The sequence below is a fragment of the Haliotis rufescens genome, unplaced genomic scaffold (genome assembly GCF_023055435.1).
Source record: "Haliotis rufescens isolate VD_foot unplaced genomic scaffold, xgHalRufe1.0.p SCAF_18, whole genome shotgun sequence".
Classification (NCBI taxonomy): Eukaryota; Metazoa; Mollusca; class Gastropoda; order Lepetellida; family Haliotidae; genus Haliotis; species Haliotis rufescens.
Window position 1 is genome coordinate 9,161,482 of NW_025963868.1, and position 18,099 is coordinate 9,179,580.

Consider the following 18,099-nt stretch of genomic DNA (forward strand, 5'->3'; position numbering starts at 1 on the left):
GAGCGGAAGGTCGGGGGTTCGATCCCCGGCCGCGTCATACCAAAAGACGTTAAAAGATGGTACTTGTTGTTACCCTGCCTGGCGCTCGGCATTAAGGGGCTAAAACAAGGACTGGTCGGCTCTGAGTCAGTATACTGTGTCTGAGTGGGGTATTCATGTTAAACTGTGGCATGGTATCTCAGTGTGCCAGCACTATAAATCAGTATCAGGCCGGACTAGTACAAGCAGCCACACACACACACTTGCATGCACGTCGCTACATAAGTGCAATAATCTTGGACGCTACGTTAAACTCCATTTCACCTCACCTCACCTCACCTCACCTCACCTCTGAACCAGACAAATCAGGGATTATACTTCCAGGGAATGATGACACACAACCTGCCACATCACAGACCCTCCCTTCAAGTTTAGTCGACTTTCACCAAAAGCCAGCCATCATAGGTTATCCTAAGAACTGCTTGGCTCCTTAAGATATTTTTCATGGTAAAAAAAAGTACTATTTCAGGAGTCAACATAATTTGAGATTGAGCTGTCAGTCTGTCTGTTTTTCTGCTTATACGAGTCCGGACTAAAGGCGCTTTTATAGACCAGGCCCACTGGGATATTTTGACGCAGTTTGACATGGATACCCACTCAGATACAGTATACTGACTCTGAACAGAATAGTCATTTTTTCATCACCTTAATACCAAGCAAGAGACAGGGTAACAAAAAGTACCATCTTTTAACCTTTTTTTTATGATGCAGCCAAGATCGAACCGACCTTCCACAATTGTTATTCCTAATACAGCATATCTGTATTTACATCGACATCACTACCAGGGCTGCTCATTATGTAAGTTGACCCGTGAAGATCCGGGGTAGAATAGGTCTCCAGCAACCTATACTTGCCGTAAAAGGCGACTATGCTTGTCGTAAGAGGCGACTAACGGGATCGGGTGGTCAGGCTCGCTGACTTGTTTGATGCATGTCATCGATCCCAAATGCGTGGATCGATGCTCATGGCATCAATCACTGGATTGTCTGGTCCAGACTCGATTATTTACACATTACCGTCAAATAGCTGGAATACTGCTGAGTTTGGCATTAAACAACAAACAAACAAATAAACAAACAAACATAGGCATCACAACACAACAGGTTATACAACATAACACAAACTTCTGCTGAACACTGGGGGCACGTCTAAGGCGCCACGATTCGCTATGCAGAGTTGCATCCCTTGGGCACGCCAGAAACCTATGATTGTGGGTTCGAATCCCGGTTCGCCCCAATTATGTTTCTAGGTTTGTCAGCACCATACCCGTGCTTGTGGGTTTCACCGAAGTGGTAAACGTCTGAGGCCTGCATCACTTTGGGCTTTCCTCCCACATTAAGCTGACACGCCGCGATATAACTGGAATACTGTTAAAAGCGGCGTTAAACCCAACTCACTCACTCTGCTGAACACTACGATATGGGAACATATTCTGCTGCTACTCACGTTTGTGGAATGGCGCCCTGCGCATCCCGGAAAGATTGTCGGAGGTGACGAGGAGCTCGGTGATGCCATTCTTTATCAACAGCTACATGAGACGAAGAAACAGGGAAACACGTCATCACAACAATTACTGGGCCAAAGAAGACGAACTCATCAATATCCATTCAAATATGTTTATAGAATCACAAAATAATGTATACATCTTTTTTGGAGATTCGAACATGTGCTCGCCACTTGTAAAGGTCGTATAGTGGATGATGTTATTTTGGAGAGGGAGTGTCTCGTGAGTTCCCCATGGATGTAGCTGGGTTTCGCAGATAAATGTGATGGCCGAACGATCGCATCCAAAAGCGGGAGAGATCTGACAATCAGTATTAGGAGAAAAGGTGCAGATAATTGGTTGTGAGAAAATAGCCACCCGTGCATAACATGGACTTATCCCACACTGCCGAGGTCGGATTCTATTGAGGGTGTCATCATTATTTAAATACGGGTAAATATTTTTTAAGCTTCTACATTTTATAATCCTCCTTAAAGAGACTGTAATTAATGTTGACATCTCATATAAGAATAAACGACTCGTGGTCGTTGTTCATCGTACAATAAAACACTGCGGGAGAACAAACCATCAGGGTTATTGTACGATAAACAACTCCCACTCATTGTTTATTTCTTAATATATGTCATAGATCTGATCATTGCTGATTATGTTTAATCAAGGCAAAAGGTGAGTACAACTTACATAATGTTTGTTGTTGGTTTGTTGTTTAACGCCGCACTCAGCAATATTCCAGCTATATGACGCTGGTCTGTAAATAATCGAGTCTGGACCAGATAATCCAGTGATTAATATCATGAGCATCGATCCACGCAATTGGGATCGATGACATGCATCAACCAAGTCAGCGAGCCTGACCGCCCGATCCCTTTGGTCGCCTCTTCCGATATGCAAAGTCGCCTTTTACGGCAAGCATGGGTTGCTGAAGACCTATTCTACCCCGGATCTTCACGGGTCAACTTACATAATGAGCAGCCCTGGCAGAGTCCAATGTCTTCGATAAGACTTCACCGAATGATTCCTGATATTACTTACATGCTTTCTATACCATCCAGTGACTTGAAGTAGTAAAGTCAATAGACAGAACCATTGTGCGAAATAGCTGCTTGCCTGATAGCCCGTGGCTAGCAATATTTTAGTGGGGCTAAAACTTTGAAAGACGTAAGCCTGGAATTTTTTTATGCACACCTCTTATTCAAAATCTTAGTTGATTCAAATAAAAAGTTCTCCCATTTCTGTTGATCACTCTGACCATCTGATAACAGCAATATTGTAAATTTTCTGATAAATTGTATATTTATATACTTATCCTATCACACTATGCATTCCTTCTTATTCGTCAATCTTGATGTGGAAAGGTCCTAGAACAAAGTTTCCAGCTTCAAAAAACACCACTCACCCAAACACATCCCATACATCACCAAATCACCACTGCGTGACACGACCCCAGCGACCTGACATATCCAACACCCTCATTCTCAATTCTATCGCTATGGTGTTTGGACGTTATACTCGAACAGATCATTTTTATTTTATTTTTTTTTTATATATAAAAAATATATACACGACTTCACTTCTAAAGTTTACCATTACCACGAAGAGAGTGTGGTATTAACTTTGTTCTAGGGTGTTTCCACATCAAGATCGAAGAATAAGAAGAAATGCATAGTGTGAGATTGGATAAGTTTAAAAATTATAATACTTATGTGATAAGAAAAAACTAGTAAACATTGTTGGTTGTTTCTGTAGTTATTTAACATGAAAAGTGGCAAGTTTTCCTGAGTGAGTGAGTAGTGAGTAAGTATGGTTTTACGCCGCTTTTAGCAATATTCCAGCAATATCACGGCAGGGGACACCAGAAATGGGCTTCACACATTGTACCCATGTCAGAAATCAAACCCAGATCTTCGGCATCACCAGCAAACGCTTTAACCACTAGGCTACCCGGCCGCCCCTCATGAGTGAGTGAAAGTTGGTATATTCCAGCTATTTGCTTGCTGATCCACAGCACGAGTTCTGTTGTGAACACAACACCAGTGGACATTCTGATGACCAGACAAACTAGTGGACCCATGAAGATTCCGGGGTAGAATAGGTCTTCAGCAACCCATGCTTGCCGTAAAAGGCTACTATGCTTGTCGTAAAAGGCGACAGACGGGATCGGGTGGTCAGGCTCGCTGACTTGGTTGATGCATGCCATCAATCCCAATTGCGTGGATCGATGGTCATGATATTAATCACTGGATTATTTTACATACCGCCGTCATATAGCTGGAATATTGCTGAGTGCGGCGTTAAACAACAAACAAACCAACCAACCAACAAACTAGTGACCAAAGGATGAGTAGCGATCCACATCATCTGGATGGTATGTTGTTGTGACGTTAGTGTATTGCAGTGCTCCAAATGGAAGCCACAGCAGCGTATTGTACGGATGAAAACTTGTCAAATATGGACGGATTGCAAATTACAACCATATCAAATATCCGGACATACAATGCCATATGCTCTCACGATTAATTGTTACCATACAATGACAATTTATTCTCAAAAACAAAAACTTCTGTATCGGACATTCCTGCCGCTTAAATGGACAATGCATCATTTTGTCTTGGAGGCAAATAAATTTCCTCCCAATCCTACATTGCCATTGGCTCATAAATTATCTTGTCTTGGTTATGGTTACGTTAGTTTTGCACCTAAATGAGAATGTACATCATGAGGTCTTTGAATTATGGCGGCACTTACTATATCACAGCAGGTGAGGTGAGATGAAATGGGGTTTAACGTCGCGTCCAAGATTATTGCATTTATATAGCAACGTGCATGTACGTGTTAGTGTTTGTGTGGCTGCATGTACTAGTCCGGACTAATGCCGATTTATAGAGCTAGCTCACTGAGATACCATGCCGCAGTTTAACATGAATACCCCACTCAGACACAGTATGCTGACTCCGAGCCGACCAGTCCTTGTTTTAGCCACTAAATGCCGAGCGCCAGGCAGGGTAACAACAAGTACAATCTTTTAACGTCTTTTGGTATGACGCGGCCGGGGATCGAACCCCCGACCTTCTGCTTTCCGGGCGACACTCTACCACAAGACCACGGTGGCGGCCTATATCATACCAGGACTGGGCAATTCTACACATGAGTAGTACAGTACGTATTGGTTTGAAAAAGTATGTCCGGTACTCGTCACTTCTGATCATGACCAGTACAGTAGTCCTATGGCTGGACCAGCATCTGGAGCACCGTGTGTTGGCGACACAGCTCTAACAACGGCAAATATGCAACTCACTGCTCTGAGGAAGTCGAGATGCTGCACCTCGTCACTGTAGGAGCCGAACTCATTCTCCACCTGCACGGCGATGATGGGGCCGCCCTGGGAATACTGAAACAGAGGGAATAATGAAACAGGGAATACAGAAACAGAGGAAATAATGAAACAGTGAATAATGAAATAGGGAATACAGAAACAGAGGGAATAATGAAACAGGGAATACAGAAACAGAGGAAATAATGAAACAGTGAATAATGAAATAGGGAATACAGAAACAGAGGGAATAATGAAACAGGGAATACAGAAACAGAGGGAATAATGAAACAGTGAATAATGAAATAGGGAATACAGAAACAGAGGGAATAATGAAACAGGGAATACAGAAACAGAGGGAATAATGAAACAGGGAATACAGAAACAGAGGAAATAATGAAACAGAGGGAATAATGAAACAGGGAATACAGAAACAGAGGGAATAATGAAACAGGGAATACAGAAACAGAGGGAATAATGAAACAGGGAATACAGAAACAGAGGGAATAATGAAACAGGGAATACAGAAACAGAGGGAATAATGAAAAAGAGGGAATATTGAAACAGGGAATACATTGAAACTTGGGGAATATGGAAACATGGGAAAAACTGAAACAGAGGGAATATTAAAACAAGGAATACTGAAGCCATGTTGTCAGGATTGGTCCACTTGAGGACCACACATAAGATTTACCAAATTGTTTCCATGGAAATACAAGAAATAGAAAAACCCAAATAATCACAAAATATGAAAAGGCAATAGTTGAGAATGTGGTCATTGTGGCTCGCAAATGAAGCCTTGAGGAGTTTGAGACTAAGTCCAAACTGTTTCCATGGAAACATAAGACAATTAAATTTAGAAATATTTCAAAAGGCAGCAGTTAAGCTGATGAGCAGTGCATGTGCAAAGTTTAATTAAAAAATGTTGAAAAATCTTCAAGTTATGGTTCAAACCCTGCCCTTGTTTAAGACTAACTCGAAAAAATTATTGTTTCCACAGAAACATGCGAAAATAGAATTTAGAAAAAATTCAACATAGCAAAAGGCACCGGTTAAGCTGTTGACCAATGCATATGCCAGGTTTCATTGAAATGTGTCGCACAGTTTTCAAGTAATCTGTATCCAACTCTCTACCTGTTAATTAACCTGTCTGTAATCTACCACCTACCTGCAGGTCGGTGACGAGAGGCAGCAGTTTACTGAAGAACCTCTCAGATGCCTTCTGGTAGGGGGGATAGTTGGAGCGCACCCTCATGTTGGGATCTGCCAGGAGCCAGCTTCACAAGGAACAAGCAATAAGTTAGAGATAATTATATATCTAATCTCTGTCAGGTAATGACACTTTAACTGTCTTGACAATTACCTGTCAGTCCCTGAAGTACCAACAATGACAGTTACCTGTCAGTCCCCCGAAGTTCCAACAATGACAGTTACCTGGGCAGTCCCCCGAAGTCCCAACAAGGGCAGTTACCTGTCAGTCCCCCGAAGTTCCAACAATGACAGTTACCTGTCAGTCCCTGAAGTACCAACAATGACATTTCCCTTGGCAGTCCCCCGAAGTTCCAACAATGACAGTTACCTGGGCAGTCCCCCGAAGTCCCAACAATGACAGTTACCTGTCAGTCCCTGAAGTACCAACAATGACATTTCCCTTGGCAGTCCCCCGAAGTTCCAACAATGACAGTTACCTGGGCAGTCCCCCGAAGTCCCAACAAGGGCAGCTACCTGTCAGTTCCTGACGTCCTAACAATGACAGTTACCTGTCAGTCCCTGAAGTACCAACAATGACAATTCCCTTGGCAGTCCCCCGAAGTCCCAACAATGACAGTTACCTGGGCAGTCCCCCGAAGTCCCAACAATGACAGTTACCTGGGCAGTCCCCCGAAGTCCCAACAAGGGCAGCTACCTGTCAGTTCCTGACGTCCTAACAATGACAGTTACCTGTCAGTCCCTGAAGTACCAACAATGACAATTCCCTTGGCAGTCCCCCGAAGTCCAAACAATGACAGTAACCTGGGCAGTCCCCCGAAGTCCCAACAATGACAGTTACCTGTCAGTCCCTGAAGTACCAACAATGACATTTCCCTTGGCAGTCCCCCGAAGTCCCAACAATGACAGTTACCTGGGCAGTCCCCCGAAGTTCCAACAATGACAGTTACCTGGGCAGTCCCCCGAAGTCCCAACAAGGGCAGCTACCTGTCAGTTCCTGACGTCCTAACAATGACAGTTACCTGTCAGTCCCTGAAGTACCAACAATGACAATTCCCTTGGCAGTCCCCCGAAGTCCCAACAATGACAGTTACCTGTCAGTCCCTGAAGTTCCAACAATGACAGTTACCTGGGCAGTCCCCCGAAGTCCCAACAAGGGCAGCTACCTGTCAGTTCCTGACGTCCTAACAATGACAGTTACCTGTCAGTCCCTGAAGTACCAACAATGACAATTCCCTTGGCAGTCCCCCGAAGTCCAAACAATGACAGTAACCTGGGCAGTCCCCCGAAGTCCCAACAAGGGCAGCTACCTGTCAGTCCCTGAAGTACTAACAATGACAGTTACCTGGGCAGTCCCCCGAAGTTCCAACAATGACAGTTACCTGTCAGTCCCTGAAGTACCAACAATGACATTTCCCTTGGCAGTCCCCCGAAGTCCCAACAATGACAGTTACCTGGGCAGTCCCCCGAAGTTCCAACAATGACAGTTACCTGGGCAGTCCCCCGAAGTCCCAACAAGGGCAGCTACCTGTCAGTTCCTGACGTCCTAACAATGACAGTTACCTGTCAGTCCCTGAAGTACCAACAATGACAATTCCCTTGGCAGTCCCCCGAAGTCCCAACAATGACAGTTACCTGTCAGTCCCTGAAGTTCCAACAATGACAGTTACCTGGGCAGTCCCCCGAAGTCCCAACAAGGGCAGCTACCTGTCAGTTCCTGACGTCCTAACAATGACAGTTACCTGTCAGTCCCTGAAGTACCAACAATGACAATTCCCTTGGCAGTCCCCCGAAGTCCAAACAATGACAGTAACCTGGGCAGTCCCCCGAAGTCCCAACAAGGGCAGCTACCTGTCAGTCCCTGAAGTACTAACAATGACAGTTACCTGGGCAGTCCCCCGAAGTTCCAACAATGACAGTTACCTGTCAGTCCCTGAAGTACCAACAATGACATTTCCCTTGGCAGTCCCCCGAAGTTCCAACAATGACAGTTACCTGGGCAGTGCCCCGAAGTCCCAACAAGGGCAGCTACCTGTCAGTCCCTGAAGTACTAACAATGACAGTTACCTGGGCAGTCCCCCGAAGTTCCAACAATGACAGTTACCTGGGCAGTCCCCCGAAGTTCCAACAATGACAGTTACCTGTCAGTCCCTGAAGTACTAACAATGACAGTTACCTGGGCAGTCCCCCGAAGTTCCAACAATGACATTTACCTGGGCAGTCCCCCGAAGTTCCAACAATGAAAGTTACCTGGGCAGTCCCCCGAAGTCCCAACAATGACAGTTACCTGGGCAGTCCCCCGAAGTACCAACAATGACAGTTACCTGGGCAGTCCCCCGAAGTCCCAACAATGACAGTTACCTGGGCAGTCCCCCGAAGTCCCACTCGGAACATATAAAGGGTCCCGGCCGGAAGATGACATGGAGCCCCACCTCATGGGCCAGCTGGATGTACTTCCTGGAATAAACAAAGGCAAAAAGTCAGACAAGCAAACTGTCTTAAATTTGAGTCAGTGAGTCTGTTAGTGTGGAGTGAGTGAGTGAGTGAGTGAGTGAGTGAGTCGGTGAGTCTGTTTGTGAGGATCCCGTGAGTCAGTGAGTGAGAGAGTGAGTCGGTGAGTCTGTTTGTGAGGATCCCGTGAGTCAGTGAGTGAGAGAGTGAGTGAGTCTGTTTGTGAGGATCCCGTGAGTCAGTGAGTGAGAGAGTGAGTGAGTCGGTGAGTCTGTTTGTGAGGATCCCGTGAGTCAGTGAGTGAGAGAGTGAGTGAGTCTGTTTGTGAGGATCCCGTGAGTCAATGAGTGAGTGAGTGAGTCGGTGAGTCTGTTTGTGAGGATCCCGTGAGTCAGTGAGTGAGAGAGTGAGTCGGTGAGTCTGTTTGTGAGGATCCCGTGAGTCAGTGAGTGAGAGAGTGAGTGAGTCTGTTTGTGAGGATCCCGTGAGTCAATGAGTGAGAGAGTGAGTCGGTGAGTCTGTTTGTGAGGATCCCGTGAGTCAATGAGTGAGAGAGTGAGTGAGTCTGTTTGTGAGGATCCCGTGAGTCAGTGAGTGAGTGAGAGAGTCGGTGAGTCTGTTTGTGAGGATCCCATGAGTCAGTGAGTGAGAGAGTCGGTGAGTCTGTTTGTGAGGATCCCGTGAGTCAGTGAGTGAGTGAGAGAGTCGGTGAGTCTGTTTGTGAGGATCCCGTGAGTCAGTGAGGGAGAGAGTCGGTGAGTCTGTTTGTGAGGATCCCATGAGTCAGTGAGGGAGTGAGTCGGTGAGTCTGTTTGTGAGGATCCCGTGAGTCAGTGAGTGAGTGAGAGAGTGAGTCGGTGAGTCTGCTTGTGAGGATCCCGTGAGTCAGTGAGTGAGGGAGTGAGTCGGTGAGTCTGCTTGTGAGGATCCCGTGAGTCAGTGAGTGAGAGAGTGAGTCGGTGAGTCTGTTTGTGAGGATCCCGTGAGTCAGTGAGTGAGAGAGTGAGTCGGTGAGTCTGTTTGTGAGGATCCCGTGAGTCAGTGAGTCAGTGAGAGAGTGAGTCGGTGAGTCTGTTTGTGAGGATCACGTGAGTCAGTGAGTGAGGAAGTCAGAGAGTCAGTAAGGAGCCTGTGAGTCAGTGGGAGGTCTGAAAGCTCTCATCTTTCCGGTTCTGTGACGTCACTTCCAGTCTATCATACTTCAGCTTATGACGCAACCTTCCAGTTTCCCTTTAAAATGAAGTCGTTCTGAAATCTGGAATATGGCTAAAAATGGCTTAAAACACTATTCACTCACTCACTCACTCACTCACTCACTCTGAATACTGATATCACTTCTGGTCAGAAATGCTTAGCTTGCAATATGTTCAAACTTTCAGAAGTTTATTTACCCTAAAAAGAAAACATTGGGAGTTAAGAAAGTATCAACCAAATTTCTCAGCACACCACTACCAGAAACGGCTTTGTTGACTTTTGGCACTTCACGTTGAGCGGCATGAAGTCCAATATTTTTTTTATAATTTTATCCGTTTTCACATTTGAGCATATTTTTTGGTTACCTGATAAAAAAAGTACTCAAATTCCTTCATTTCTAAAAATTAGCAACTTTCGGTATGATTAATGATAAACAAAAACAATCTGAATCCTAACATCATGGTTTGGATGAAAGTTGTATGATCATGGCAACGACGGTAAACAAACAACTCCACGTGCATCGTGATCATGTAATACAATTACAATTCATTTATACATCTGAATGAATTTTCTGGAAATTCTTTCACGGGTGTATAAATCTTTGTAAAAACTAAATCATTTTTATCGAGTTTGCAAATGATTTCGTCTGAGAAACTTTTGTACATTGACATGCTGTTGACAAGCATAAGTGACACTTGTGATTTGTTCAGTTGAACAAAGTCAACAAATACTGCGAATAATTAAAAATATTGGATGATACGCAAAATCTGAACTGATATACGTTTAACAGCAAAATAATTCAGATTACAACAAGCATGAAATACTCATATCCCCCGCCAATATGACTAACTATAGATGGTCCTGGGTTCTACTTCACCAAATCAGAACCAGTTGGGACAGTGCGGTTTTCGTAGGAGCCTTCAGTGCAGATCGAGAGATATCTGCAGGCTGTGATTGGAGGATATTGTTAAGATTTGTATGTCTTTTAAATGTACATCCATCCAGTTATTAAAACAGACCATGTTTTTCTATATTTAGTACTATCTTTTTCAACATGATGACTTATGTTTGATGTGACCACAGCTATTTTCAAGTAGGTGACATTTGGTGCGAAACTGGGGACAGTGTGTTTAGCTTCCTGTACTCGGAAAAGGAGCTGGCTAAGCTAGTCATTTGTTTTGTTTTTATTGCTGCTCTAAGGCCAAACTCTGCACACACGTACAGGTAATAGCTGTTGAATGCTTGGTTATTTAAAAAAAAAATATAACGTTACTATAGATGTCTATGGGAAAACATTTGGTTGTGCGTAACCTGTAGCGTGAAGACAGTCCAGATTGGCACAACTCATATTGATTGTTTCATTTTGACAGGAATATGACATCATGTTGCTGAAGAGGGGGGCAGTTAAAATGGTAAACCTTAAGTTAATTGTAGTGTTTTGATAGGAAAGTGACAATAAATTTACTTTTTGATACAAAAAGTAATGTGCATTCTTTAAACATATACAAAATTACCTGGGTACGAAAGACCCATGAAGATCCGGGGTAGAATAGGTCGCTGTAAAAGGCGACTATGCTTGTTGTAAGAGGCGACTAACGGGCTCGGTGACTTGGTTGATGCATGTCATCGATCCCAATTGCGTGGATCGATGCTCATGACACCAATCACTGGATTGTCTGGTCCAGACTCGATTATTTACAGACTGCTGTCATATAGCTGGAATATTGCTGAGTGCGGCGTTAAACAACAAACCAACCAACCAACTAAAGCACATACTGGTTTGGGTACAAACTCACAAGACATTTTAGGTACAAAAGTCACATTTTAACTGGATTTAGTGGAACAAAGGGATAAAAAACATTTTACATTTTAAAACGATTATTTGTTTATGTTAACAAACGTAGGTACGCGGCTCATGTTTTGTCCTAGAAACAAAATTCTGAAAAATATTGACACCTCAGAAATGAGGGTTTTTAAAGTTATAATTCTATCTAAATTGTCAGGCAGTTTGATGCTGGTCTATCAAAGAAAAATCCTTATGAAATTTAAAAAAATAATTTATGACACTGAAAATTACATGCACATAACCAAACAGTCATTGTCGGTATGACAAATGTGCATTTTATTGCAAATAAGACTTTTATGTAATTCTTGTTTCATGATGGCTGGGGCACTTTCATACACACTGACTGAGGAACGTGTGACACACCAGCTGATGAAAGGGTGATACTGTGATTGCATACAAGGGAAAAACAGGTTTGCAGGAGTACATGAATGCGAAAATAAACCACATAAGGTGACATAAAGTCAGGGGGTGTGGCTGACAGTGTCAAATACATCTGACAAAGGTAATACTTTATACAGGGACATTTCTTTTCACTCCACCCAGAAGACTGAGACATATGAAACACGATATGGACCTATACTGACTGAGACATATGAAACCCATCAAATAATCAAGGATGCCAGATCCAAGGCTGGTTGGTTGGTTGGTTTGTCGTTTAACGCCACACTCAGCAATATTCCAGCTATATGACGGCGGTCTGTAAATAATCGAGTCTGGACCAAACAATCCAGTGATTAATATCATGAGCATCGATCCACGCAATTGGGATCGATGACATGCCTCAACCAAGTCAGGGAGCCTGACCACCCGATTCCCGTTGTCGCCTCTTACGACAAGCATGGGTATCTTTCATGTACTTTCCTCCAACAGAACAGAACTTAAAGAATTGGCAATGTACCTGTATGTGCCTTATTTTTTTTTCAAACGATAACGTTCTCTAATAAACATATGGCTAACTCACCAAAATGTCATGTACTGTTACCATGGTTACAAGAAATTAATGTATCATATTCATATTACAATTATATTTTAGAATTGTTTTGTTTTGAAACGAACCACTTAATACACAAGATTAATGTCCACATGAGTTTTGTATGTATATGTTAAGGATCTTATGTACTGGGAATACTAAAATTAAGTAATGATATCAAATAGTTACCTATATTCACACAACTGATGTTCAGGTGAAAGATAGTAATTGTAGTTTGATCAGTTACACTGTACTGATGCATTGATCAATATTTAGTGTATATACACATAATCATTGTGGAAAAAATAACTGCTAAGATATAAAAAGCTGTGAACAGCTGTAAATAATTAAACATTAACAAATCTATCATCAATACGCAATCATGGCGGTCTTCATATTATTTGGAATAAATTTTAAAATGCTCCTTGAAATTGTTCTAAAATCATGCTAGAATCTATAAATGTATTATTAAAGGAAAAATCCTTAACTGTCCCAAATTTAATGTGAAACTAACACTGAAAATATGTATGTAGTATTTTATTGATATATACATCATGCAGTTGTATATACTTTTGAATGTTATTTTGAAACACATTCTGTCACGCCCATTTTCGCACACCTGTTGCGAAGGGTGATAATTGCCGATTGATGATATCTATAGATGTATTGCGTGGCACATAAGTATTATAGTGAAAACAAAATCATCAACATGTACATCACAGTTACATGAATCATTACCATCAAATGGGGATCCCTATATAAATCAACAAAAGTTCAAATAAAAGATGCCCAGAAATAGGGCTGGGATGGGTAACTCGGGTACCCGGGTCGGGTGGGTAGTGAGTGGGTACCATCAAATGGGGATCCCTATATAAATCAACAAAAGTTCAAATAAAAGATGCTCAGAAATAGGGCTGGGATGGGTAACTCGGGTACCCCGGTCGGGTGGGTACTGGGTAGGACCCGGGTAGAAACTAATAAAAAATGACCTAACTACCCTGTTACCTGGTTACTGAAACATGAAATATATTTTCTTTGTGGCTAATTGATCAAATATGGTAAAGTCAATCATTCATGACAGTGACATAGTTTCTGTACATGACATTTGTACACTGAAGCCATTTTTTCCCGGAAGACAAGTTTTTGTAGCTACCGTATTCAACAAAATAAGCGCCCAGGGCGCTCTCAAAATTAGAAATAGGGGGCTCTTATTAGAATATTATTTTGTCGAAAAAGAACATAGTTTCCGTGGTTTATGCTGACAGCCTAATAAGTTTATATACGACAGATATATTTTTCCAGAATTTAATTGCCCATAATTAAGGGTGCATATGACACACGAGTGCGTATTATATGCGAATAAATAAGTCTTGTGTACCTTGATCAATCGGAAGGGGTGGTAATTGGGATTGTTCACGAGCCTATATATTAGCAAATATCGCCGTTGGCGCTTATTACGTCGAATACGGTATATTATATGCATTAATGCACACTGCAGGTGTTTGTAATCACGACAAGCCCAACCCAGCATTGTTAGGTTCTCGGACTGGAAGATATCTGCAATATACTTGTTTTGTAGTCATTGTATTGCCTAGACAAGTTGACAATTCAGTGTCTGATTGTCACGAATAAGTCTTTCTGTAGTGAGTCAGTGGTATTTTTGATATTGACATTACGGGGTTAATGGCAGCACACTGGGTCACACAGCTTGTCACAAGTCTTGAAAAATATCAGTAATTATTGTATTCACTTACAAACATTTTCGAATACAGGTAATAGGTCTGAATGACAATGCAGGATTTTGTTGACATATCTATTCGTTTTCAGTTCGCCCATGTTTTTCAAAGTCACTGAATTTCAATCTTGTATACATCTTCTGCAGATTGTTCAGACTGTCAGGTTAGTAGAAAGCCTTCTTTTCTAAAATACATATCTAAGGCTTAAAAAAATAAAAGAATTGGTTCTCAGGCAATGACTTTTGAAAATATTGTATATTGTGTGGGCAGGGGTGGTATTTTTTGTTTTGCTTCTTCAAACTAGCATGTTACAAATATAGTTACAATAACCAACTAGTATGATATAGTTGGTTGGTTTGTTGTTTGACGCTGCACTCAGCAATATTCCAGCTATATGACGGCGGTCTGTAAATAATCGAGTCTGGACCAGACAATCCAGTGATTGACATCATGAGCATTGATCCACACATTTGGGATAGATGACATGCATCAACCAAGTCAGCGAGCCTGACCACCCGAGTGAGTGAGTGAGTGAGTGAGTGAGTGAGTGAGTGAGTGAGTGAGGTTTTACGCCATTTTTAGCAATATCACGGCGAGGAACACCAGAAATAGGCTTCCCACATTGGACCCATGTGGGGAATCGAACCCGGGTCTTCGTTGGACGAGTGAACACTTTAACCACTAGGCTACCCGACTGCCCTCAGATATATAGAATCATTTAGGTTCAGTCAGTTGAATCAGTTCAAGAAAATGCTTTGTGACAGCTAGAGCTTGGTCTGAGGACTGTTATCATGTTTTGCTGAACCCATAGCTCCAGATAACATCTTGAGCAATTGAGTTTTTACTCGAAGGTTTCTATTTTAATTGGGTTATTACATTTTTCATTGGGTAACCAAAATTTTTTCACTCATCTATTCATCACTCTATTGGGTTTTTCCAAAAATAAGTAAGTATTTTGAGATGAAAAATGAAATAATTTTAAAGAGTATTGGCTTGACTTGGAAAGTAAATTAGCTTGTAATTGTTACGGAAATTAGCTCTGTTGTACGAATGCTGAAAAAGCTTCATTAGGTATTTGAGCTGGCTGTTTTCAAACAAATGAGTTTTCCATTTAATGAATGTGTTTCTGTTCATTGAAAGTAATTGGGTTTTCAATAGATTTGGTGGGTATTTTATGCAAATACGCAGCTTATCTGTATCTCTGTGAACCCCTTCCCAATATTATGTAACATTTTTTCATGAACCAGTTCTCGATGCTTCAAGTTGGCTAATTAGAAAGTAATTGGGTTTTGAATATTTTGGGGGGATATTTTTGCGCAAATGCGCAGCTTATCTGTAGCTCTGTTTAAAGATACAAGTTTCTAAGTCGGATGAGAATGGTGCTGACAAAACCAAGAATCATAAACTGGGCAAACGAGGGATTCCAACCCATGATCACTGGATTCAGAATGACTAAGGGATGTAACTCTGCACAGCAAGCTGCAGCTCCTTGCAATGACTACAGGTTGTTGTCAAAACGGCCTCAAAACTCCAAACTCAAAACGGCCACAAAATGTCAAAATGGCCACAAATCCACAGTAAAAACAGCCACTACAAAAAAAGTCAAATGGCCACAAACCCATAGTCAAAACGGCCACAAACCCATAGCCAAAACGGCCATCAAAAAAGTCAAAATGGCCAGAAATCCACAGTCAAAATGGCCACAAAAAAGTCAAAATGGCCACAAACCCATAGTCCAAACGGCCACACAAAAAAGTCAAAATGGCCACAAACCCATAGTCAAAACGGCCACACAAAAGTCATAACGACTTACAAAAACAAACAAAACAAAGCATAACAAAAAAAGTTAAAATGTCCATGATAATAATAAATGAATATTCAATTGGAGGAGTATACCTGTCAGATGTTACTACAATGTAATATTCCAGTAGAGCGCATGTGCTGTTTTAACCAATCTCATCAATATACTTTGATCTTTTCGACTGACCAGAGTACCAATCTGTTGTGGAAACATGAATAAACTGGCAAGCTCTGCCACTACATAAAATAGAATGCTACTACCAACAACAAGAAATCTTCACGGCCTGGAGATTGTACAAGGGAGGCAATAGGGTTGGGACGGGTAACTCGGGTACCCCGGTCGGGTGGATACTGAGTAGGACCCGGGTACCCACAGGACTACCCGGACCCGTGGTTAGTCATGTCATATATTGTTGAATGACAAAAATTATCTAGAACTCTATGGTTACACTACAAGTCACTAATGTTCGCATTTCTTTCTGACTATGCACCCATTCCTTCTGATTTTTCATATGGTTGAATAAAGATATAACTTAAGTCAACTTCAGTGTATGAATAACCAAATGTTTAATACAATCTAAATACGTTTTGCTAGGGCTATTCTAAAATTGTTCCCAATCGGACATTTTGAGACATCTCCTGAGACCTACAGTGGGTACCCGGGTAGGGTCGGGTAATAGGGTGGTGGGTACCTGGATAGGGTCAGGTATAGTTGGGTGGGTACCCGGGTAGGGTCGGGGAATAGGGGGGTAGGTACCCGGAAAGGGTCGGGTATAGGGGGTAGGGTACCCAGGTAGGGTCGGGTATAGAGGGGTGGGTACCCAGATAGGGTCGGGTATAGGGGGGTGGGTACCCGGGTAGGGTCGGGGAATAGGGGGGTGGGTACCTGGATAGGGTCGGGTATAGGGGGTAGGGTACCCAGGTAGGGTCGGGTATAGAGGGGTGGGTATCCGGATAGGTTCGGGTATAGGGGGGTGGGTACCCGGATAGGGTCGGGTATAGGGGGTAGGGTACCCAGGTAGGGTCAGGTATAGTTGGGTGGGTACCCGGATAGGTTCGGGTATAGGGGGGTGGGTACCCGGATAGGGTCGGGTATAGGGGGTAGGCTACCCAGGTAGGGTCAGGTATAGTTGGGTGGGTACCCGGGTAGGGTCGGGGAATAGGGGGGTAGGTACCCGGAAAGGGTCGGGTATAGGGGGTAGGGTACCCAGGTAGGGTCGGGTATAGAGGGGTGGGTACCCAGATAGGGTCGGGTATAGGGGGGTGGGTACCCGGGTAGGGTCGGGGAATAGGGGGGTGGGTACCTGGATAGGGTCGGGTATAGGGGTGTGTGTACCCGGGTAGGGTCGGGTATAGGGGGGGGGGGTACCCGGGTAGGGTCGGGCATAGGGGGTAGGGTACCCAGGTAGGGTCGGGTATAGAGGGGTGGGTATCCGGATAGGTTCGGGTATAGGGGGGTGGGTACCCGGATAGGGTCGGGTATAGGGGGTAGGGTACCCAGGTAGGGTCGGGTATAGGGGGATGGGTACCCAGGTAGGGTCGAGGAATAGGGGGGTAGGTACCCGGATAGGGTCAGGTATAGAGGGGTTGGTACCCGGGTAGGGTCGGGTATAGGGGTGTGTGTACCCAGGTAGGGTCGGGTATAGGGGTGTGTGTACCCGGGTAGGGTCGGGTATAGGGGGGGGGGGTACCCGGGTAGGGTCGGGCATAGGGGGTAGGGTACCCAGGTAGGGTCGGGTATAGAGGGGTGGGTATCCGGATAGGTTCGGGTATAGGGGGGTGGGTACCCGGATAGGGTCGGGTATAGGGGGTAGGGTACCCAGGTAGGGTCGGGTATAGGGGGATGGGTACCCAGGTAGGGTCGAGGAATAGGGGGGTAGGTACCCAGGTAGGGTCGGGTATAGAGGGATGGGTACCCGGATAGGGTCGGGTATAGGGGGGTGGGTACCCGGGTAGGGTCGGGGAATAGGGGGGTAGGTACCCGGATAGGGTCAGGTATAGAGGGGTTGGTACCCGGGTAGGGTCGGGTATAGGGGTGT

General features: G+C 43.6%; 1 protein-coding gene across 1 annotated transcript in view; it reads right to left on the bottom strand.

Moving 5' to 3' along the window:
• LOC124126605 (beta-galactosidase-1-like protein 2) overlaps nucleotides 1–18,099 on the bottom strand; it is an 82,120-nt gene that overhangs the window by 52,500 nt on the left and 11,521 nt on the right. The window contains exons 3-6 of the mRNA XM_048398181.1: nucleotides 8,425–8,520; nucleotides 6,023–6,131; nucleotides 4,840–4,932; nucleotides 1,487–1,568 (exon numbers count right to left, since the gene is read on the bottom strand). Coding sequence (XP_048254138.1) covers nucleotides 1,487–1,568; nucleotides 4,840–4,932; nucleotides 6,023–6,131; nucleotides 8,425–8,520 — 380 coding nt within the window. The remainder of the gene's footprint in view (nucleotides 1–1,486; nucleotides 1,569–4,839; nucleotides 4,933–6,022; nucleotides 6,132–8,424; nucleotides 8,521–18,099) is intronic.